The 23977-nt window shown below is 46.3% G+C and overlaps 1 protein-coding gene across 3 annotated transcripts in view; it reads right to left on the bottom strand.

Annotated features, from left to right (window-relative positions):
* KCNIP1 (potassium voltage-gated channel interacting protein 1) overlaps positions 1-23977 on the bottom strand; it is a 150481-nt gene that overhangs the window by 106763 nt on the left and 19741 nt on the right. Inside the window, exon 1 of one of the 3 annotated variants that reach the window (XM_072347931.1) lies at positions 20596-21179. The exons of 1 other annotated variant lie outside the window; for it this stretch is intronic. In XM_072347931.1, the coding sequence (XP_072204032.1) occupies positions 20596-20656 (61 nt within the window). In that variant the 5' untranslated portion in view covers positions 20657-21179. Of the gene's footprint in view, positions 1-20595; positions 21180-23977 lie in introns of those variants that run through there. One more of the 3 variants, XM_072347930.1, reaches the window with a different exon arrangement.

Raw genomic sequence — 23977 nt, 5'->3', positions numbered from 1 at the left:
GTGCGACAGCATGTAATACATTCCCAGCAAGTTATGACATTGATTCATTCCTTGGATTGAATTTGTTCACAGTAATGAATGTATTACTTTTTCCCTGAGGGCCTCAGTCTTTTCTCTCACCTTTATTGATCAATGCTTTATAACTTTGAGACTATTTGCAAAAGTGATTAATGAAATTTACTTTCCAGTCTTAAAACAGCACAAGCAATTAGGGTTCAAGCAGCAATTCCCTGCCAGTGCAGGAGTGAGCTGCAGGGACCAGCACATTATCTGACACATCAGCCTATGCCTCAGCGCAGCAAACAGAAAGGGTTACATCAACAGTGCACCAGACTACATTCATCTCTCTGAAATCCTGCTGTAAAACATGGAGGACAGGCTGGGAAGAATTAATGGCTCCTGCAAAGCCTCTGTATAATCCACAAGAAAGTAATGGGAAGAGTGCAATTCTTAATCAAAAGCAATAGTGTGATTCACGGCTATCTAGAGACAAGCAAAAATTACAAGGGCTTCTCCAAAAATAATGCCCCCTGTTATGATGGCCCACGATGTCAGAGACGGATGTTGGTGGGATGGCAGTAAAGGCTGAACCTTCCCATCCATATTCCATTACACTGTGTTGCCGTATGACAGATGAAACACAGGGGTGGGAGTGAATTCCTCCATGTGGAACAAAAACTGCACTGCACCCACTGCCATTCACTGACACTTGCTGAATGTTTCTGGAGACCAACCCATGGATGTGAGAACAGTGAGGGGTGGGTGATGTGTATCAGCACTGGTGACAGTGGGTCACCTCCACTGGTTCAGATGTTTATGAGCACAGCAGCCAGGCTCTTGTTCATCAGTGGCAAAAATGCACAGCTACTGGTGGTGACTGTGCTGAAAAACAGTGTTTTATAGTGGAGCACATGCTCTACCAAATAGCGTTGCTGTGCTCTTTGTATTTGTCATAGTTTCCATGGATATAAAACAGAAGGCATTACTTTCAGAGCGACCTACATATGCACACAGCTGTTTGGGAAAGACTAAGGAAGATGAGGTGAACAAGACTTCATAGAGACACAGCCATGGCACAAGGTGGAGATGGCTGAGCTCCTACAGGGCAGGGAAATGGGTTCCAGGCAGTGGGGTTATGGACACTGAGGGCACATGGGGGAACTGAGCTGAAAGCAAAAGCAGGGAGCAGGGGTACATCCTGCTGCTAGTGCCTGTGTGGGGAGCACTGGTTTCTGTGTCCTTTCTCGTGTTGCTTCCACAGGCAGCTGGGAACATGGACATGGCACTACTGATGCCAGCACAAGTCAATGGGAGCGATTAACCACAGTGTGTATGGCAAGAGTCAAAATAATTCTAAATATAAAATTAGCTTGACAGTAAACTAGAAGCTAGTGTTTGAAACCTGCACTTACACACATATATACGTGCATATTTCTGTAACCTCCCCCTTCCCACACCTCGTGCCACAGTTCTTGACTTACTCCTTTAAGTCTGAGGCACAGGCACAAATCATAGGGGACAGCCAACCGCAGCAATGAGTGGGAATATGTCAGTCTTTGCTTTTGAAGCCACTGAAACCCTCAGTTTGTTCAGCTGGCAGCAGCACTCCTTACTGGGAATGTGGGTCACGGACTTCCCTGGGAGTTGCTTTCAGGAATGAATTGAAGCACAAAGGAAATACAGACCTCACCTAGGGGAGCTTCCCAAAAACCCTGATTCCAAAAGGAGTTGAAAGGTCCTTGGGATGAATGCATCTTTTTACACTAAAAGCAGATGTTTCTTGAAATTCTGATTAAAACAAACAACCAAACAAACATCCTTTCTTCAGTTTGGAGAACTGAGGTCACTCTGAGCTGCAGAAAGAAACGCATTCTCTAAGCCTAATGTTTCAGGTATCTGAAGAGGTTCTGGTCAGAAGCACCTCTGCACTTCACGTCTAACCTGGAAACCACTTTCCAGCCTGGTAGAACAGCTGATGAGTAAGGAATCATGTGCAAGAGAAGCAAGGAAAGATCTGAACAGCTGCAGAGTAACATACTGAGCGATAAGCACAGTACTGAGCAGAAACTGCATGGAACTGCTGGTAGTGCTCACTGCAAATGAAAGAAATAGCTTGACTACAAGTGTGTGCAAAACTGGCGGTTCTTATTTTTTAAAGACATGTAGGTCAAGTTGTGATGATTTTGTTTTTCAAAGCCTCTAAGAGCTTCCATATCTTCATAAGGCTCGGCAGCTCATTTTGCTTTCAGAGTGAGGTCTGTGGCTTGAGTTGCAACCTGAACACACAACATAGCTGAATAATGCCCGATTTCGAATGAGTCAGCAAGCAATCACCGGCTGAACAAATAATTGAGACCGAACTGCCTCCAGAAAGCACTCGTTTTCCTTCACACACAGCCTGCCAGCCTGGCACGTGGCCATAAAGCTCACAGGGAAGCTTCCCAGCTCCCAAATACACGATCCTACTCCACCTGTCCTATGACAAACTGTTTTGATTTTAATCACTGTGTCCTCAGGAGCTCCAGAATAGATTGCTTCTGTGCTGGCCTCAAAAGAAGAGCTCTGAAGCTTAATGTTAACTGCTGCTTTCAGATGGGGAAATAAATAAAAGCAATGGTCACATATTAGTAAGAGGCACAACAGCTCCCTTAGGTACAGGGAAGACCCAACTCCATGCTTTCTGGCCACCTGTAGCACAGACCGGGGCCACAAGCATCCCTTGTCACTTCAGTTTTTTCTTTGGGATTCATTTATCCTATTTTGCCCACCAAAAATTTACGCAGTGTATCTCAAGAACAGTCAGTGAAGAGCAATAAGCAATTCATCACATTTCCTTTTGACACACAGATTGTCCTTTGGAGAGACATATCGCTCCCCATTGACTGTAACTGGGCCCTAGAGTAAAAGCTGATCTAAACATCTACCTTTCTGGCAGCTGGAGGGAGGGAAGTGAGTCATAGCAGGGTATTCAGACAAATACTACAGGGATAAAAAAAGGAAAAGAGCCAAATGGCTGCCACTTGGAGGTAATAATCATTTGGGGGCTGCTACAGCTGCATGCTTTACATTCAAGTGACAGACACTTGTCTGAAATTAGCACCTCACATTCAAACACAAGTCTGAATGGGCAATACCTACCAGATGCCATACACAGAATGAGTTTGAACTAGAAGGGCAATTTGTATCTAAAGCCGTGTTCAAACAGACAGGAGATCAAAAAGCCTTCAAGTCTGCATTTAAAAACACCCACTATGAAAGACATCAGTGGAGCGGATGCAGCCAATCCCTGCAGCATTCTGTGTTTCCTAAAGACCAATTCCCAGATTACCTAGCATGCAAAATAAAATAGACAGGCTTATGAAATGCCCATGGGGGTGAGCCCAGCCCGGGGCAGTGGGGCAGGGCAGAGCACACTGCAGAGCCCCACTGGTCCAAGGGTCAGCGATGCGCCTTGCAGCGTGCCAACACATGACACCAAGCTGATAGAGAGAGGTGTAACGAGGATATAAACGACATTTCTATGAATAAAAATCTATTGACTTTCAAGGAATGCAGACACAGAGCTCATTTAAAGGAGTGCAAATCTCTATTTAGATCAGAATCTGCTGCTGATAGGGTCCCTTCAATTCATTATCTAAATACGGTTGTTGCTTTCAAGTTCTATAGTGATTTGAGGATAAACAACAAAAGCACTCACACCAAGCTGACCCTTCAGACTACAGCTTGTTTATCAGTCACTCACCATACAAAATACCATTCAGGAATATAAAGGCAGCAGCTCCTTATGCAATAGCTCACCCCCAACCCAGCTCATTAAACTGCAGAGTCAGATGGGATTAAACACAACTCGCATCTCTGCTCTGTGCTGATTGCAGCTCACCCCATCATTCCCAGGAAGCTGGGTGACCGGCTGCACACCAGGTTCTCTTTGCTGACATATCTGCTATGATGCTGTTTAATTGCCCAAACTTCTATTTTCACCCCACTGATGCCAACACAAGAAACTTGCTTCAGAAGAGAAAGATTTGAGAGGACTCCCCCTGATACGGTCACATTCACATCTCCCTTGCCCTGTGCCAAGGCAGATCTACAAAGCTTTGACTGCTCCCTAGCTGAGCATTTCTGAAAGCTCCAGCCCACAGCTGGAATGCTGCTTCACCTAACCATGTTGGGAGCTGTCTGCTTCTGTAGGACACTGCTTTGAGATCCATGAAGGGAAGGAAGGGCCACCTGTCTGTAGATAAAGGAACGGGGAAGATGCTCTTTGCACGCTCTATAGCTAAGCAGCACAAGTTTTTTTATCATAATCTAAAAGTTAGCTGTATCTAACATAGAACTGCAAGATTTTTGTGTAAAAAGCACCAATGTCAGTCATATACAATCTTTCTTCACAGGGTTTAATTATTATTATTATTATTTTTAAATTGGAGTCTTTGGAAAAGGCTTTCTGGTGCCAGCAGCCCTATTTGTAGTTATGAGAGCAAAGCAGCACACGCTGACTTTTGACAGTCACATTCTGAAAAGACAAAGCTGCAGGGAGGCACAAGGGCAGCACAGCTGCAGGGAAAGACCTGCCTTGCTGTTTTTCTCAGAGTAAATGAGTGCCTGAATATCTCCAAGGAACCACTGGGAAACGGTTTTCCAAATATTAAGCTTTGATGTCGCCACAGGAAAAGCCATGAGTTATACCAGAGCCTCCAGGGGCTGATTCTGAGCTTGCCTATGGCTTCATTCCTAAGTCCATCCATCAGCCAGTACCTCTGGTGCTGCTGAACTGACCTGGTTTAAATGTTTCCTTCAGCACCCATTATGTTGCCCTAAGCAGGAGTTACAGAGTGTGTCAGGAACGGAACTGCAGGCAGAAATTGCAGGAAAGGTCCTGTCAGTGCTTTCATTGGTTACATGTTTCAGTCAGCTGTAGACTGTTTGAAAACAAAGGCAAAGTAACAGAGCTGACAGGGTGGCTGTTGGCATGACTCTAGGAGCAGAAGGTACATAGATTTGTCTAAACTAACCCAGATCCCCGGGTGATTAGAACCAGCAACTTTGAGTAATGGGTGGATGCTGTGATCACAGCCAAGGCTTTGTCGCAGCCATTGTAAAGCTGTTGATTTGTTGTTCAGGAGCCCTGAGTTCAAACTGCGGGCACTGCAACGTCATTGCAAATTACGAGCATCTTTTATTCAGAGGGTAATGGCATAACTTTTAGTTTCTCACCCAAGTGTAAAGTTGAAATGTAAAAGAATTCAAAGGTTTATTTTCTTACTGGTCAGACTGAAAGTTCTATTTGCGCATACATCAAGAAACTCAGCAACTCTATTGCAAGCACCTGGTTGTTTCTATAGCCCATATATTTTAACCTCATCTGTATTTGAAAACAGGGGAAGTACAAAGAGGATGGCCAAGGCCACCACTAAGCCTGTTGTCACCATTTGTGATGATCTGACTGAGCACTGAGCACACACAGCACAAAAAATCCCTTGTTGCCTTGCCATCCATGTGTTACACAAACAAGATAGGAAATGCAGTTGATCACATCACAGATATAGCCTGGAGGTCTCCCAGACAGCCCCAAGGGTTTGCAAAGATGGGATTTCCCACATGCTTTACACCTCCTGCACAGATTTCTGACACAGGCAGCCCTTGGCATCAGCTGCATTTGTCCTTATGAGGTGCCTCTCTGCAGTGCTAGCACAGAAAGCCCATAGTTAATTATTAATTCTGCTAGATATCAGCCCTATGTACAACTGCTAACATATTACACTGCATTTATTCCCTTATCTTTTAAGATTTTTAACTCTAAGAACATTTGTTAGTATGCATGTGGAGATCCATTTTTGAAAGACTACCTCAGAACATTGTGGGCACCCGTCCATCCTGCTGGCCCAGTGCTTCCCCCCAGAACCTCATGGGGCACACAGCTCTGCATGGCATTCGCTGGGGCAGGAGGATACAGGGAAATACCTCAGGCCTCCCCCATTAACATCTTCTGCGTATGGATGGGAGAGGAAGAAGGGAGGGCAGCTCTCTGGTTTAACTAATATGGGAGCCAGACAGAACCAAGAGCAGAAGACAGCGAGAGCACAGGTCTGCAAGACAAAAGGGTCCATACATGGTCTGCTTGTGTTTGCATGTCATCTTTCCTAGGTACAAATCTCACTTCTCCAGGCTTCCAAAACCAGTGAGTGTTAAAGACCAAATATCTGTCCAGCCAGCTCTATTTATAACCCCCCGTACAAACCAGCAGTCGTGAGCAGGCTCTGCTGATGCTGATCAAGCTGTTTGTTAGCCTCGGATATTTAAATATCATTAGAATTCCTCCTAAAGCTGCACTGGCACGAACCTCATCGTATCATCTCTATGTTGAAATTAGTATTATTTAAGATGAAGCATAGGGAAAAATGAATACAATAATATTAATATTAATAATAAATAAAAGTTCTGGAGGATGAGAGATGCAATCACAGCCTTATCAACTGCCCTGAAAATTAAGATTTTACTTTTTCAGTTATCCAGTGCAAATCCTTTCAGAACTCTGCTTCAGGATGCTGCCTCGGATGGCTGCTACCCAGCATGATCTATACGGGCTGACCCAAGGACTCACTTTGGCTTCAAGGGGTCGGATCCAGTCCCTTCTATACAGATAGAATCAAAAAACAACACACGGGAGTGGAAAACAGACCAACTGGAATACAGTTACATTTGATTCAGTAAATGAAGCAACCAGATGACTTTCTGTAGAAGTGTGGGATCTGAATCCTACTTTCTGCTGTGAAGATTACTTTGCTCCTTTGATTTGTGTGTGAAATAGTTCACTTTCCATTAGCAGCAGCCTCCTATTTCATCCCTAAGGCTTTCGACAGGCTAATCTGTCTGCTAAATGCTCTCCAGCTCAGGACAGAGGTGTGATTACCGCTGCCGCATTGCTCCGAATTACCTCTTTATGACCAGCAAGTTAAACCATGCTTCAGAGAGCAAGGAAATATCAAATATGTTTCCATTTGCTCTTTGCTTAGAGAAAGTTCTATAAAACCTGAACCTGTGCACCAGAGCAGCTCTGACGTGGTTCAGGACTCAGGCAAAAGCCAGCACTGGGGCACACAGGGCCACCCCTGAGCATAACCAAGAGACACAAAGATGAAACTACAGGGAGATCCATCTTTACATTCATGCACAGCTTAGCTGCATCAGACTTTGCTTTTCCCAGCCATTCCCACAGTCACTAAAGCTGCAGTCTGCAGGTGACGTGCTCCTGTGCAAGCCCAGGGCTGCAATCCTGCATCGTTCTCAGGCAGGACACTGGATTTATCCCTTCAGAGGGAACAGAAAAGCTTTGGGAACGAAATCACAGCTGTAACAGCAGAAGGGAGGGAAGAGGAATGGATGGTCTCTAACTGTAGGTAGCATTCTTCTGGAACAGAACAGAGGTGAATCTCTAATTACAGAAATAGTCACTAATTGCACATTAGTCACCGGGTGCTCAGCATGGAGGCCAGGAGTTGGTTTGTAAAACACTGAGTACTTAGCAGCTTCAGCAGAAGTGATGCAAACTTTGCTTTGATCTTCTGTAGCACTACAGCATCCCCCAGCACAGCCCCAGCACCATGTAAAGGTAACGAACCCAGCATGACAGCTTTGCTGAGCTACAGAAATCAATGTTAGTCCCTATCTGCAACTTACTCTGAAACAAGAATAAGAAACCCCATCATTGGAAACTTTCTCGCCAGCAAAGCGCAGATTTCTCATCATATATAAGAACTAAACTCACAGAAGAACACTCCAACCTTGCATTAACCGTGATGGAAGCACACCCTCTCACTGATCAGCAGATGAGAGCTGCCCAGCACTGGCCATTCCCAGTGTGGGCAGCAGGGCAGGAGGCTCCAGTGGATGCACCAGGGTGCCAGAGAACAGCCGTGTGGAGCTGTGGGGACTTCTCTGCCCTTCTCACTTCTACTGTGTCACAAAGCATTTCAGCGTTTATTTTTTTAAAACCAGATTTTGCAGAGTATGTTTTACCCACTATGAGTACATCTATTTTTGTTCCCACACTGATGCATCTGAGGATTCCTGGAACACCCCGCTGTCCCATTTCTCAGCAGACAGCTCCTTCCCAACTCAGGCAGCAGGAGAGCTCTTCCCAGGCTTCCCAGACACCCACTATATTTTTCCAGCCCTTGTCCTGTATTTAAAAGCCACGACAAACCTCATGCATGCTGCCCAAGTCTCGGTGCCCACCCTGTTGTTATGGCACCTCCCAGGCTTGCAGTGGTCATGGCAGGGAGTACACTGCACTGTAAATCAATGGCTGGTTTAGGAAATGTATATGCAGCAGATCAGGATGCCTTTAAGCATCTCTGCCCCACTGCGTAGGACATGATTCTTTTAACTAAGCACTGTGTTTGCATCAAGTGGGTGTTGCTCACACGTAACCCCTACCTTTCTGCAGCACGAGCTCCCAGCCATGCCATGAGCTCAGCCATATGAGTGGCACCGTGCTGCCTGTATCCTCTGCCTCATGCCCAAAGCTGTGTGATTCCTGTCCAGAGCACACAGCAAGAGCCAGAAGCTCCCAGGCTGCAGATTACAGCTGTACACAGCAGAAGGGGAGCAGAGTACCTGCTGTGTTTGAAAAAAAAGATAAGAGAAAAAAGATTTCACGCTTTCCCAGTGACTGGGTAAGAAACACATATCAATAAGGCAAAAAGAATCATTTTGACAAATCATGTTCCTCTCTAATGGAGCTGCAGTAACAGGCAGCCCAGCAAGCTCCCTGCATTAAGCCTGTTGCCTGCCTAGCATGCTGGCACTGCTGCTATGCATCCAGGACTACTTGGGAGCATGAAGCTTCCAGTAAGAATCCAACAGTGAGCAGCAAGCTCAGAAGCAAGACAGGGAGAGAGGCTGCAGCAGGGACACAGCTGGCATTGCTCTCAGCTCACCCAGGACCCTGGCAGTGGGCTCTGCAGGATGCATCACACCAGGACATGGGGCCTCAGTGAGGTCACCTCCTCCTCTGCAGCCTCCTACCCTCCCCACCTCACCTTTCCCCTCTCAGAGGTATGCAGTGCCATTCTCAGATGCTGTGCCCCACAGCTGAGGCTGTAAGAGCTTTGGAGACTAACATTTCCTAACTCTAGGGTAAACTGGGGCTGGACAAGCCCTCAACAGTCTGCTCTGCATCAAAGAGCCAGCAAATGGCCTTAATGCATCTCTTTTTCACCAGCTCATGCTCAAACCCCATTGGGCAGACCCAGGCACGTAGAAGCAGGCAGGAACTTTAGAGAGGCAGAATTCACCACTTTGAGCTCAAATCAAAGACCACAAAATTCATCCTAGAAATTGCATTGCCGAAGGTTACCTTTCTACTATATTAAGAGGTAATGGTTTTGAAACAAGCAACAGAAACATATTTGTAAGGGAATACGGTGATTCAATTCCTTGGCCAAAACACTGGTTGCAATTACTTACAGCAGCTCAGGAGCTCAGATGTACACGTTACCCACACTGTCCCTGACAGCAATGCTTGCTGGCATTTTGAGTTTGCCAAAATACATGCACTGCTTGTGAAGGAGACACTGAAATCCCACCCAAAAGAAGAAAAAAAAAGACACAGGAATTATTTAATAGACCAAAACGAGGTTAAGAAATGCTTTGGAAAGAGCACAGAAGTGGAGGAAATATATAGCTGTGCCTCCCCAGGCTCCAGCTGTTTGCAATTCCTGACCTAGATGCCACCGTCTCTGTATTTAAGAAAGCCCATTCAGACTCCTTGTATACTTGCAACTTCACTCGACTGTGGCAAATGCTCACTGAAAGCAGCAGCTGATGTGCAGAGCAGTAAGATGCGCAGAGTCATGCAGTGTCCCCACAGCTGTCATTTGCTGTCACTCAGTGTCCCCACATTGCATGAACTGACATGAGCAGCACAGGACAATTCTCAGCCTAAACCACCCCTGCACATCACAAGGCAATTCAGCAAGACACGTCATAGACAAAGTCTCTCACTCTCAGAATGCTGTGTTAGGCATCTAAGAATCTGTAAAATTAAGGAATTAATCATTGGGATGGGAAATGCCAATGCTATGAGTGAATATATTGTATTTATGGAGAACTAGTTTGTCCAAAGCAGGAACACCAAGCTTGTGGTTTTAGGCTGTCAGAAAGATGTGCTTGGATGCAGCTCGCTGGGGATAACATCCAGCCCCAGGAACACAAAGCTATTACACCCAACAAACCACACAACCTCTGCCAGGTTGAAGTGCCCCAAAGGCCCTGGGCTGACACACAGCTGATTCCACCTGCATGGCCCAAAGCTTCATATACACAGTGCAGGTAAAGCTGTTCAACAGATCACCACCACAGGGCTTTGCAGGAATTACACTTGAGTTCATTACTGCTTCTGTTCTTTTAGGTACCTGAAATCCCATTAAAAAAGCACAGCTCCGGCAGTGAGGGAGAAACCAAAGCTGCACAGAGGTGAAGCCAGGAGCCATCTGAGCTCTGCACAAAGGAAGCAAGGGCAAACATGCGGAGGAATTCACCTGCTGCAGCAGGGACAGAAGTGGGAGAGGTTAAAAAAAAAGCCTTGAGAATGCAAGGATGAGGAGTGCAAACAGGGAGAAATGTATGAGAATCACATGGCAGGAAAAAAAAAATATGTAGCAAATGAAAAAGAAAGGTTTGGAAAAGGATTCTGAAATCAAGAAGCAATTAAAATAATCAGTGCTGAAATGCCTGGAGGGCAGCCCAGGGCTTTGGCAGCAGGACAGCACAATCTGCATCGGGAGACACTTCCTCACCAGGGCCCTTTTATTATTCCAAATACAGCAGGTTTGAGGCTGGAAGAGCAGAAAGTACTTAAGTGCTTATTAAAGGCCCCCGGGGTGCCTCAGGCAGCTCCCAGCACACCAATACTGCAGAGAAACCATCAGACCCCACCTGGCCTGTGCCAGCAAGCCTTGGCCACAGTGAGAGGAGCAGCCCACCCACCAAATGCAGTTTGGCCAGCCTATGGCACAACTTCTGTGTCTGCATTGAAAGGAACATAACATTGGCACCTTCCGTAACATCCGGAGAATTTCTCCTCGGTAATTTTTAGACTTTGCCACAATATTTGTTTGTATCCATATAAAAACGCTAAGCTGGTTGTGTAGCATCTGTTGTTTAATTGTATGTAAGCTTCTAAACATGTGCAAATGCTGGTGAGGCAAAAGTGGCTGCCCTAGCAAGGGAATAACATCACACACAGCAACCAAACACCTGAGCTCCTGCCTTTAGCTGCATGCTGATGTTCAGAGATGCAGATCCTCCCCTCACCACAGTCACTGCCCTTCATTGCTCAGGCCCTCATCTCCCGCACGCTCCCCAGGATAACCTCATAACAACCCCAACTGGAGCTTCTTCTCATTCTATTGGTCACCTCCCCAGGCAGCTCAGCTCCAGCATGGCATCCAGGGAGGGAAACACCTTCAGCCAAAGGCAAAAACCTTATTCCTTCATATTCTTGCCTTAGCTTGTCCTCAGAGCTCAGAAAGTAAGGACAGCCCACCCTGCCAAGTGAGACCTGGGGCTGGACTTCAGACTTCTTTTTGAGGGCTTAAACTGAGCCTTCCATTCCAACAGGCTATAAAGCTGGAGCCCAAGCAAAATCTAATCAGCTTATTGTGAAAGATGAAACGAAGAAGCTGAGCACACAGGGACAGGGCTTGTGAAGCTTTTTAGCTACAGATTTTTCTCCCTAGCAATCACTTTTCTTCCTACCATACCTGCTTAACATTATAACAGAAAAAGAAGGAGGAAAACCTACAACCTGTTACCTCTCTGTAAAGGCTGCATTACTGTCATGGCTTGAAGTAGGTTACTGCCACCATGGGGAGTGATAGCCTGTAAATTAGCCAGCATGTTAATCGTCTCTCTGCCTGCCTGCAACACCAAGCATACAATTGCAAGTGAAATGGAAGTGGGTGGAGAATCACCAGCCCCAAACTTCCCAGTTTGAATCCAGCCCCACCAGAGCTGGCATCTTGCTGGGCAATCATTCTGTACTTTCAAGCTGCCCTCCTACACCGAAAGGATTCTGCAGAAGGCAGGCTCACGTTTTTCATCTGCTTGATGAAGTTTGGAAGCCGAGGCTTAGGGAAAACAAGATGTGTGCCAGCATGAAATGCTGGAATGGAATATCTTACATATGCTCCAACAAGGAAACATGGAGATTTTGGGAGCAGGATTGTACAGATCTCCATTTCTATTTGATGGTGGTGTTAAGGTGACTAATTAGAGAACTGCAGAAATCAAGCTGCCCAGTTTATTTCTAGTGCTCCCCATCAGCACCACGGGACAGGGGGCTTAACATCCAAAGCTGTTCACAGGGATCCTGCTCTGTAAAGCGATGTCAACAGCAAACTGCCTTACACTGAATGATAACAGAAAGCAGCAACACCAGCGATGTTCCTCACGTCTGCCAGCATTTTCATTCTGTAGCTATCTTCACTCCTATTTCAGTCCAATGAACAGCTCCGTAACTAAGATGGAAACAGAGAGCCAGGGAAAACTCATCTCTGATTTTGAGACAGTTTATTTACAGGAATCAAAAACCTCCTCCAGAGTTGTTCCACTAAATTCTCTTTAATTCTGCAAGTATCTCACTTATACTAATGCTTTAGGTTGTCTGCTTCAAAGCTCTGTGAGCCTGCCGAGACTCTGAGCATGTGCATCTCCTGCATGCTCCATGAGTGTGTCCCAGAAACGCATATGCATGAAAGTCAAAAGCAAACAGCAAAGGAAAAACATTTTGCTCCCTTTTCTGGAATGCCTACAGTGAAAAAAAGAGGAGGGAAGGAGACAAGTTTGGTGGCTTTTCTACATTTACCTTGACCATGAAATGCAAATCAGTTGGAGACTCTCTTAGTAATACTGTAAATATCTACTTAACAAATGTGTTGTTCTCTGGGCACTGAACCCAAAACCTGTGGGTTCACCACCCTGTTACCATGGATGTGAAGTGCACACCCTGGTGCCCCATCCTGCACAGACCAGCACCTGCACTGCTCCTCGTACCACATCACACAGCAGCAAATGGGTTAAATTCACAAACAAGATGTATTGCAAGGCTGGATTCAGAGAATCAGAAGGTAGGGAAAGAGGAGAACAGAAATACACGTGTTAGTTCTCCCTGTCACTTTGCTTGAGGTAATGCCCTGAACTGGACCAAGGAGACATTTCAAAATGCAGGGAGATTTTGAAGTACTGTAATCATTACAGCAGTTACAGCTGAGCTCTGTTGACTCTGCAGAGTAATTCATGGTAAATAACAGCTCTCAGGAAGGTGATGCTGATCTCCACTCACACATGCCCAGTCCTGCAGCTTCCCAGCTTCCTCTGTCCATTCCCATACCAGCCAAGGGACACAACAAACATTCCCACTTCTTGATGGCCAGAGCTCTTCCTACTCTCACCATATGGAGAAACACCCCTCAGTGCAGGAGAGGCATCCTCCCAGCTACCCAATGCAGAAATCTCAGCTATCCTTCAGGACATCCCCTGTATTCCACCTGACCTGATACGGAGCAGCACATGCCCTTCCCTCATTTGTCTGGTGGAGATTGAGACAGCTAATCTGTGACACTGCTAAGTTATTTAACTTACAGGAGTCCTGACCTCTGCCGTTTGTCTCTGCACTGACAGCCCCACAGAACAAATGGCAATACCTTAGCTTCAACTTCCCAGCTCCCAAATCTCATCCTGTTGGGGATAGCTCAATATTTAACAAAATACAGCAAAATTAAACACAAAATGACAAGCAATTGAGACAGCAAAGCTGTGCGGATGTAGCAATGACAGCACACAAAAGCTCAGCATGCTGAGCACCACAGCTTGACACCAGCACATCCTCCACCCAGCCCAGGCTGAGCTGCTCCTCCTGCAGCAGCATCCTCCAGTCAGCCACCCTCAGAGGTTTGATCTATAGGGAGACGAAGCTCTTTGATCAGATTGATTTACATTCCAGCTAATAGGAGAGAAACACAGCCATTAAGTACATGGGTGCAGCTTGGCTGGCTGTGCAGAGAAGCAGCCCTTCACAGAGATGTGGGAAGGTGATGGAGGGCTTGCTGGTCACTTCTTATTCTTGCAGGAATTCAGCTGAGTTCGAAACTGTTCTTTGCTGGTGGAAAATACTGCCAGCTATGCAAATGCATTCATTATTCAAGCATCTTAACAAAAAAATGCAGGGCATAACCACAAGCTGCTGAGCATTTTATGGCACCAGTCTGCAAGTGGGAGCACGTTCCTCAGAAATGAGGGATGCTGATATCAATGCCAGGACGCCAAGCTGCACCTGCGCCTCTTGGCTCTGCCAGGGTGATGGGTTTGGCTGCAACCCTGTCACTGTTGGAGCCTGAGCAGTGGGATGGAGGGTGCAGCTGAGGCTTGGAGAGCTTGGAGTAATCAGAGCCTGAGCTGGAAGTGGCATAGGGTGGAGCAGGGCAGGAGCTGTGGACTTCACACACCTGCAGCACCCAGTCAACGTCTGTCCACAATGGAGAAGGATGGATGTTATTTAAGAGCCTCAATCTAGCAGCCAATCCCTCAACAGCAACTATTTCCATGCAATAACTCTCAAGGGACTCTGTCTGGGTAAAAACAATGCAGAGATATGACAAGGTTTGTTCCAGGTCTGAGCATTTCCAGACAAAGCATTTCTGCAGCCATTTCAGACAGCAGGTTGCTTCTCTCCTCCATGCTGCCCCCCCAGCCATCAGCCTGGGAGAGAATCACAGAATCACCAAGGTTGGAAAGACCTCTAAGATCACTCAGTCCAACCCTCCACCTACCACCAATATTTCCCACTAACCACATCCCTCACTACAACATCTAAACGTTTCTTGAGCACCTCTGTCAGCTTCTCAACCATGTTCCACGTTATCTCCATCAGCAGTCAGGCCAGAGGGAGGAGACAGTAGCATTAGCTAGAAAAAACTGCAAATGAAGCCATATAAAGTGCTACAGCTGACAGCATCACCCAGAAAACAACTGATCAGACATTGCTTGTTTTCTTGATGGTCTATGGTGAGCCATGTGCAGTCCAGAGCTACATCACAGGGGTGACTGTAGGGCAGCAGCTCAGCTGCAGTTCCTCCCTCCTGCTGGCTACCAGAGTCCAAATGGCTCAGCATCCCACTGAGACAGCTCCTTTTGGATCAAAAAGGAAAAGGCACTTGCAGGAGCAGTCTCAGGTTGGCTTTACATCCCAGCATGTTATATGCTCACTGACCCCATGGGGAGGAAGGGACTCGGGATTGCACACCCCACTTCTGCCCATTCTCCTGCACAGATCAGTGGGCACTCAGGCGAGATTTCCCCCCTGCTCTGATGCAGTCATTAGTCTAGCTGCCTGCAGTCTGGTTAGCTTTGCATGCACAGCACTGCAAATCAGACCCTCAGTCAGCTCATATGTTAGAATACCAGACAAGAACAAGCTCTGTGTCACAGAGGCTCAGAACCACAAAGAGTGGTGTTCCAGTCCCTGGGACACTGGTACACACAGCCCAGGGTCAAGTCTGACTATGGCTGCTTGCCAATCTGCCACCTAAAGAACAAGCTTTGGGAGAAGAGTGATTTCCTGGAGCAAGAGGAAAGCAAACACTGGTGTGTGCAGAGCAGTGGGTGTCAAATATGTCAAGAAAGCACTGTTTGGATTGAGGAATTGGATTGAGCCTTTCTGCATTGTTCCTTTATGTTCCCTGTGCAATCGTTTTTAGTAAGAAAGATATAAGCACCCAGGACTTTCCCCATTGCAACAGAGGAAGCATGTGAGCATTTGGGCTGCTCGCAGCCTCAGCACCATTACAACCCAGTCACACAGCAGTAAAGTGCTCTGTGAGTTCTGAAATCTTGGTCAGTAAAACATTTACACTCAAAAAATATTTTGCTTCATTTTGGGAAAAAAAATATAAATAATTGTAAACCTTCAGGGTTTGAAGTAAAGCTTAAATAAGTATGAAGAGGAATATTTTAAAAGGCAGTGATATTAGCCACTGTGAAGCTGGGGCTTGGCCAAAACCTGTGCTAAATTAACTACTATGTTCAAGGATTTTCACATCACAATCTCAAATCTTTTAGCTGAGAGCAGTCCAAGTGCATGGCAGTGCACATTGCAGCCACCAGACAGGCACCCCACAGCTCACACTGGAACTGCTGATGAGGACAGAGGATGGACAACCACCAAGGCTGGATGTTACAGGTCAGAAAATAATTCCTTTTTTACCCCTGTGGATTACTGTAAAACAACAACTTCAAAGCATGGCAGCCTCTGGACATACAAAGCCAAAGGATCTGTTCAGCTGCAGTGGGACTTCACGGCCATGTGTGCACAGGCTGCACAGCAAGAGCCACACAGAGCTGTGCCAGTGGCAGGGAATACAAACACACCTTGGATGCTAATGTGCTGTAATATGCAGTGTGCTACAGGATGGACTTTCCCCCATCCATTTTACTTTCTGGGTCCGACTCCAGCAGTTCATGCAGGCACTCACTGTACTTGCGTGGGAAGCAATCAGGGATACGCACGGCTTATTTTAATTTAATCAGTGTTACTCCCTCTTAAGAGCAGCTATTTGAAATCACTTTCCCTCACTGGCAGGAGCTGAATTTATAGGGAAGCAAGCAGGAAACAAAACAAGAGCAAGGGAAGGCAAATAGAGCAAGTTGCCACACTGGAGCTAAATACACTCGGGCTGAATGATGGGGAAGCAGGGTCAAGAAGTAGCTGTAGGTCTGCAAGGCCCTGCCTATGGTTGTGGCTCCCAGTTTCTAAGAAAATCCCCCAGTCACACTTGCTCTGACACGACACAGATGTGGAGAAGTGGGATGCAAGCAGTTCCCGTGTCACCTAACAGGCATCCCAGGGATGCTGGGTGACAGCAATTTCAAGGGCCTCCCGTGCATGCTTCACACCTGGGAGACACCACAGCATTTTGCACAGACAAAGCAGCATACATTGATAAGCACAGATCTGTCAGCAGGATTTTTCCATATCACTTGTGAGTGATGACATCAATCAGCATTGTTACCCAGTGCTGCTGTAGATGTCCATCACAAAGGTACTTCCCAGGAAAAAGCTGTTCCTGTCGTACTTTCTGCTGGTGTAGCCAGAGTAAGAGCTGGAGCCTGAAGCTTCAAGGCCAACAAGACACAGGCAATGGAAATATTTGAGTTATATTTCACTTTCACTGGGGGGTGCGAGAGAGAAAAGATAGAGCAAACACTACTGATGCCTTATTCCTCGACCTTTCCCTGCTATTGGAATTGAATTTCCCTCTAAAGGCAATGTAAACATCCCCACTGCACACGGGGAGTGCAGAACGCAGCCAGAACAAGAAATCCACCCTGTTGAACAAATCTGCTGATCTGAACGTTTCCATGACAAATACGGAAATGGCTGATCCTAGCCACAAATTTGGTCCTGATTGGCTGCAGACTGTAAGAACACATGAGAAATCTCTATTTCAGCAGTGAGTTGAAAACAGAGACGTATCTGTGCTGCGCGTTATCTGCTGTGCTGGCCCTCTGCCTTTTAGTGTTGTTTTTATTTTTTCCCCCTAACTCATTTACCATTTTATTGCTTATGTTTGCTGGAGGACATACAAGCAACTTGAAATTCTCAAGTCCATCTTCGTCTTGTATCTACTGCTAACTGCTAATGCGCTAAGAGAGGGCCGGGTGCTCCTCTTGGCTTCAGTGGTGCTTGGTGCACTGAACTCCCAGCAGTTCTTACCATCCCTGATGCCTCCAGCCCCATTTTTCAGCAGGCTGGGAAGGTGACAGCAGCACCCCAGCTTTGAGGACATGCTGTTGGATCAGGCCAGTTTGTCCCCACTGGCTCCTCAGGATGGCTGAGAAGCTTTGCTGATGTAAGGACAGGAACGACGAGGTGCTACCTTTCATTTGGCCAACTCATGAAGCTGAAGAAGGCAGACAAGAGGAATCCCAACAGGAAATGAAATTAAAATGTCATCAATTCAGGAGAGCAGAGGAAATAACTTGTAATGAAATGTACGAACAACCTATGGAACTACCCTGCATCACCACAGAAGCCTCATTGACTCACCTCATTGACTAACTAGAGTCATCCCAGAGACCAGGGAAAGCTTTGCTGCTAGGAACACAAATCTAGGAAACAGAAACTGTTATCCCAAAGCAGAGGCTGCATGGCTCACAACCTGCCAGAAATAGGATCTCTCCTACAAACAGCACAGCTCATTCCCAGGGAAAAGGTCCTGCACCTGGCAGACCACTGCTCTGCACTTTAAGGCAGTTTCTGGCTCCATGTGAGGTGCAAGGGGCTGAAATACAAGCCCCTTTAGACATCACCTGCTTCTTTTACCTATTCTTAAAACAAGATACTTGTATAGTTTTCACTTCTGGTTTATTACACCAAAGCAGCTTAAGATCTGTCCATCAGCTGCTTGGCAAGACAAGGCTGTACAAATTGTCTTCCAATGCCTTGGAAGAGCTCACAGTTAGCAAGATAATAGTGAATTTGCAAAGCTGAGGATCTACCCCGTTACAACTACTTCTTCAAGCTCCTGTTCTGGAAGTATTGCTTAGCTTTTATGTTAATCCTGAAATACCCAAATAAACACACAGAAATAGTAAAAACCAAACAGGAGATAAATAATCTAATGAAACAGATTACAAGCATCTCACTCAACAGAAGACCATGCTAGCACATGGAGCAGCTAACCTGGATGCCACAGGCATTGAGCCCTACAGCCAAGAAGGCAGAGCCTTTGGCAGAACTTTGTCATCTGCTCAGTGCTGTGAGAGCTCTGCAAAGACGAGGTGGGATCCTTGGAGTACTAATTGAAGAACACTTGCAACAAACCAACAGCAGTGGTCCACAATGCTCCTTCCTGCCATGTTAAGAGTGAGTAACACTTGGACGACAAGTGTAACACTTGGACGACACATCAGAGCCAAGAGGAGGTAACTCCGGGAGATCTGATAAATATAGCTGAACCACCAAAGCCAGCAGCAGGCAACAGCAAGATCGAATCCCACTGTAGATGGTAATGGTAAAGGGTGACCAGACACTGCATTTATACTGCTTGTGAATTCCAACAAAGCAATTTCTTCCATTCACTGGGGAACGGAGCCAATCGGAAGTCAGCAATGTAGTGGAGAACAGACATATTCAGCCAGAAACCATCTACACCTAGTGCAAATCAGACACAGCCTTCAGACTTCTAACAGGTGAATGAGAGCCTGCCTGCTGCCACCACAACCACTGCCACCTGGCAGCGCCCAGCAGCACTCTGCTCCATGCGTCACTCAGGGTCTCAGTGGTCAGACGGTGCTGCTTGTACCACAGCAGATATCACACATCCCAGACAATGATGGCTGTATTATGCATAACACAGAAAGATCGACTGCAAACCATGCATACACACACAGCATCGTAAAATTTTACCCTACCGGGTCAACAACTTGTCTTGCATCAGGAACACAAGATTTTATACTTGCTCACAAACTTGCACAATTAAATCCCTTCCACAGTCCTTCCTATTTTTCTCTTTACAGCGAGTACTTGAAGTTCTTTATTCCCAAAGTTGATATATATTATTTTCCTTTGCATTGCTAGAAAATCCATACCAACTTTTGATTCAAAAGCATACGTATGAGTGAGCAACAGATCCAGTAGAAATAGAGACCTACCCTAGAAATACTGATATACTGCTAAACACGGAGGCAGGGAATATTCCCAAATATCAGACAGACTTGCCAAAGTTTCAAGCTTTGCTTTCTGGTGCTCTCTCAACAACACTTGTTCTGTACCGAACCAATGTGCCCCCAGCAGTGCTTTCAACTTTCTGCTCAGCAGCACCATGGAATTTTTGAATTAACCCTGCAAGAAACTGAGCAGAGCTCAGGCAAACACTGTACAAAGCAGAGCTCCTGAATAACCAGCATTTTGCAGCCAGTATTTATGGATTTAAGGATTTTAGTCCCTGGGTTTGCTGCTCACTTTCTCTATTATTTTGTCTTCCCCACAAGATTCCCCTCTTCTCCTTCCTTATAAAAATATCCTTATATTTTTCCTCTTGATAATCCTCATAAAGCACACATCATTAGCACTGCACGCTTGGTGTTGAATTACTGAAATATGACATTGCCTCTAACAATACTTTCTGAGAAAGAAACCACAAGGTATTGGGAAGAATTTGCCGTTCATCTCCGTTTTATTCCCTCCTCAGTGGATTTACAGAGCATGGGATTGGGGAATAAACAGGTCTCTCCTGCAAGAGCTCTGCGTATGGAGCCACTGAGTTTCTCCTCCTCATCCATGCCTGTACGAAGGATTACAAGATTTCAGATGGTTCTCTCCTCCAAAGCCCCTCCACACAATCTCCTCGTGCCCACACGTTTCCTCCACCACCTCACATCCCACTCTCCTCTCCTCTGCAAATTACAACTCACATAAACACTGCTGGCTTACTTGCAAGCGGCACATGTTCCTTTCCTCCTCCCTTCCTAATACTAATTTTTATCGCAGCAAACACATAGAAGGGACAGGAAAAGCAAAGCTGATCTTACCTTTTGATGGTCTTCTTTGTTTCGTTTGTAGAGAGGAGAACGTGCCCATCACAGCGCCCATTGCAAACGCTACTCCTGAGTTTTCGCGGAGGATTTATTTTGGCTGGGCTGGATTTGATCCTTCTCACTCCCCTCCCTCCCACCGCCAGTGCACAAAATCTATGTGAAATGCCCACGAGAACGAAACAAAACAGAGCAAGTCAAGAGAAGAAAGAAAAGAAGAAAGGAGGAGGGAAAAGCGAAGCACTGCAGCTCCGCGTTCAGCAAGCGTTAAGCTTTGAGGGCTTTTTTTTTTCCAGTCAACACACATGCACTGACTCACAGCCGGCTGCACTGTTATTATTCAGAACAGCTCCCCATCAAAATTTAAATGCTAGGTAGATTCCCTTAGACCAGAGCTGGCAGCAGATGCATCACAATATTTACTGGAGCACAGCCACATAAACACACAGGGTAATTCTTCCTCCCGTTCCCTGATGGCTCCAACCAGCAGCCTGGAGGTCTACGGGGAGAGCATCAGCACATCGTTCCCACTGAATGCTAAGCTGACATCCCGGAGGTGCGGTGAGGGGCACGGGGTGGGGGAGGGGAGGGGGGGAGGAGGGGTGCCAGGGCTGCACCAATCCCGAATGAATGGGAATCTTCTGAGTGAGAAATGAGAACATGTGAGCCCGTCAAAGCCCCAGGTGCCCGGACTGCGTGCTTCTGCTAATTAGGAGGCTGACAGAAAGGTAGGAAACGGCAAGCCCTAATGTTCATCTCGAGCATAAAAGTCAGGGGGGAAAATAAAGGGGAACAGGAAAAATAGGTAAAAAATGCCACTACGATCCTGAGCCCTTGTGTGCTCACTCACACAGCAGCAGCATTTACGAGATTGTTACCAATAACTTATTTTCCTACATCCTTTCTGGGGACACAAAAGCTGCAAAGTGATGAACAAAACCCTGTGAACATTTGGTGGCTCAAAGGATGCTGGACAACTCTCTCTGCTTTCTTCAGTTCATACATCAAGTTATCCACAGCATATCTTGTTGTTTTTTCCTTGGCAGATAGAAACGACAAGTGCTGAGGCACAGAAGGAGTTAAAGTCAGGAAGGCAGAATTAATTCACTATTTGCTCACAGGGGGCTTCAATTAAGGCAGCATCTGCGCAAACACTGCTTTTATCTGAAGAACCTCATTCCCACACTGGAGACCAAAGCACCACAACAGGTTTATTCAGCTTTCCTCTAACTTAGGAGAACAATTTCATCAAAACCATCTTCCAGAGCCCCAGAAATCAGAAGCTGACAAGCACTGACAAGCACTCCTCTCCCTCACTGCAGCCATGGGTCTTCCCTCTGCTCACAGCTGGCCAGCAGAGCAGCGCTGGCACACAGAGGTGCCTTTGCATCCCCTGTGCATGCCAGCAAACAGTATTCAGTCAGCTTAACTACTTGCAACAGGCTGTGGCATTATGCATAACGCGTTTTCTTTTTCCATTTTATAACTCAAAATAAAGCATTTTTAAAGCATACTGCGGTAATACAATGCCATAGTCCTGAACTCACACATAGCAGCTTGCAGGTGGGGCACCACCCTGGGTCCCCAACTGCCCCCAGGCTCCAGCAAAAGGCCTTCCCCAGTCTCAGGCTGTGCTCATATCCAGGAGGCTCTGAAGAACTCTGAGATTAAACACTTTTTCATCCAAATACCTATAGCATCTATTTGATTAGTATTTTATTTGCACCTACATACTAAAATATGAGACAGCTTGCAGCATGCACACGGAAAACCACCACTCTTGCACTTTTAGCCCACAAGAAAGGTCGGAGGATGACCAGAGGCTTTGGGAGATGCATCCTCACATGGCAGCAGCTCCTCAGCACCAGGTGTCTGGCTCAGTCAGCTCCATGCCAAACAGGAGCAATAAGGAGCTCCCTGCAGTGCAGGTGTGTCTGTGCTCCCTGTGCTACCTTTGGGCACAGAAGTGGCTGCCCACATGGGAGATACAGAGCAAAAAGGAGCTTAGGAAGACAAAACTTCATTCCCGATGCTGCCCTACTGTTAACTCAAAGCAGCACGGTATGTGGAGTCGGAGGGCATGCGTGGATATTTGGTTTTCTTTGAGACTTGAAAGGAAAAATGACTTGTCTTGTCTGGGAGCCAGCATTGACAGATCCCTGTGAAATCATGGGAATCACTCACTGTGTGCATTTCTCTGTGTATGACTAAAATATGCAAAACAGGAATGAGAGGAAGAGCTGTATCTGAGTCTGGGCAAAGAGTACGGAGTCCCAGACCACCAGTTCACCAGCAGATGCTTTCTCTCACAGCCAAAAACCAGGATCTCAGAGGAACAGAAGTGTTGTAAACAATAATGAATTAGTGTATGTGACACTGCAGGCAGGAATTTCCTTGCCCTGAAGATGACCATCCAGATTTATCAGGCTAAGAGATATCACTAGCTTGGGATGCAAGAGTTGCTGATGGTTACCTCTACACGAGGACCAGAAGCCTGGGTTCTAATCCCTCACACCACATCTGTGAGGCCCATGGGCTCCTGCTAATTATCATAGCTGTTAGTAATTAAGCCTCATTCCATCACTTTGCCATTACAATACATCCTATAGCAGAGAGTGGCTCTGTTTGGAATGCAACATGGATCTTGACCAGCAGGAAACACCCTCCCAAAGCACTGTACTTCACTGTGTATATGAGTTATCAGCCATCTCTTTGTTCAGCAAAGCTAGAGTGCCCATGTTTATGACTAGTGAGGGAAAGTCTCAAAAGTACCCAGATTTGAAATGCTATGGCATTTGTGAAATTCATCCTTATGTTGTTGGGTTTTTTGGGTTGTTGTTTTTTGTTGCTCTCCTGAAGTTCAGCGCCGAGTTTTGGTCTGATAGTAACACAGAATCAAAAAGTGATAGTTTATGGTAAGCCCTTGTTCTTCATCCTGCAGCAATGCTCTTGGGGTGCTCCCAAAGTAGGTTCCTCTTTAAAAAGGCTCCATTAATGTTACCTATTCCTTCTCTCTCCTGGCTGCTCTGAGACACAAGCAGCTATGCCCATCACTGCTCCCCCCCCAGGGCAGACACTGAGGAAGCACAGCACTCCCCTTGCACACACAGTCATACACTATGGGCACTGCCCACAACCCCATGCCCCTCTCTTCCAGCTCTGATTTTTAAAACGAGAGATGTACAGAACTGGTTAGCTAGGAGGAAAAAAAACCAAAACAATAATAATCCAAAGCCAAGAGGAAAAAACGTTCCTTTTCTAAGAGAATGAAATGAGAGTTTCTGTTGCTTAGCAAATATTTAACCCATTGCTGTCCTCACCGCTGCCATGTGCACTGCCTGGCCCCAGGCCCTGGCAGGAGCTTCTTGGAAATAACTCT

This window comes from Excalfactoria chinensis, chromosome 13, assembly GCF_039878825.1.
Source record: "Excalfactoria chinensis isolate bCotChi1 chromosome 13, bCotChi1.hap2, whole genome shotgun sequence".
Classification (NCBI taxonomy): Eukaryota; Metazoa; Chordata; class Aves; order Galliformes; family Phasianidae; genus Excalfactoria; species Excalfactoria chinensis.
Note: the sequence above shows the minus strand (reverse complement) of the source record. Positions and strands in the feature narration are given on the sequence as shown.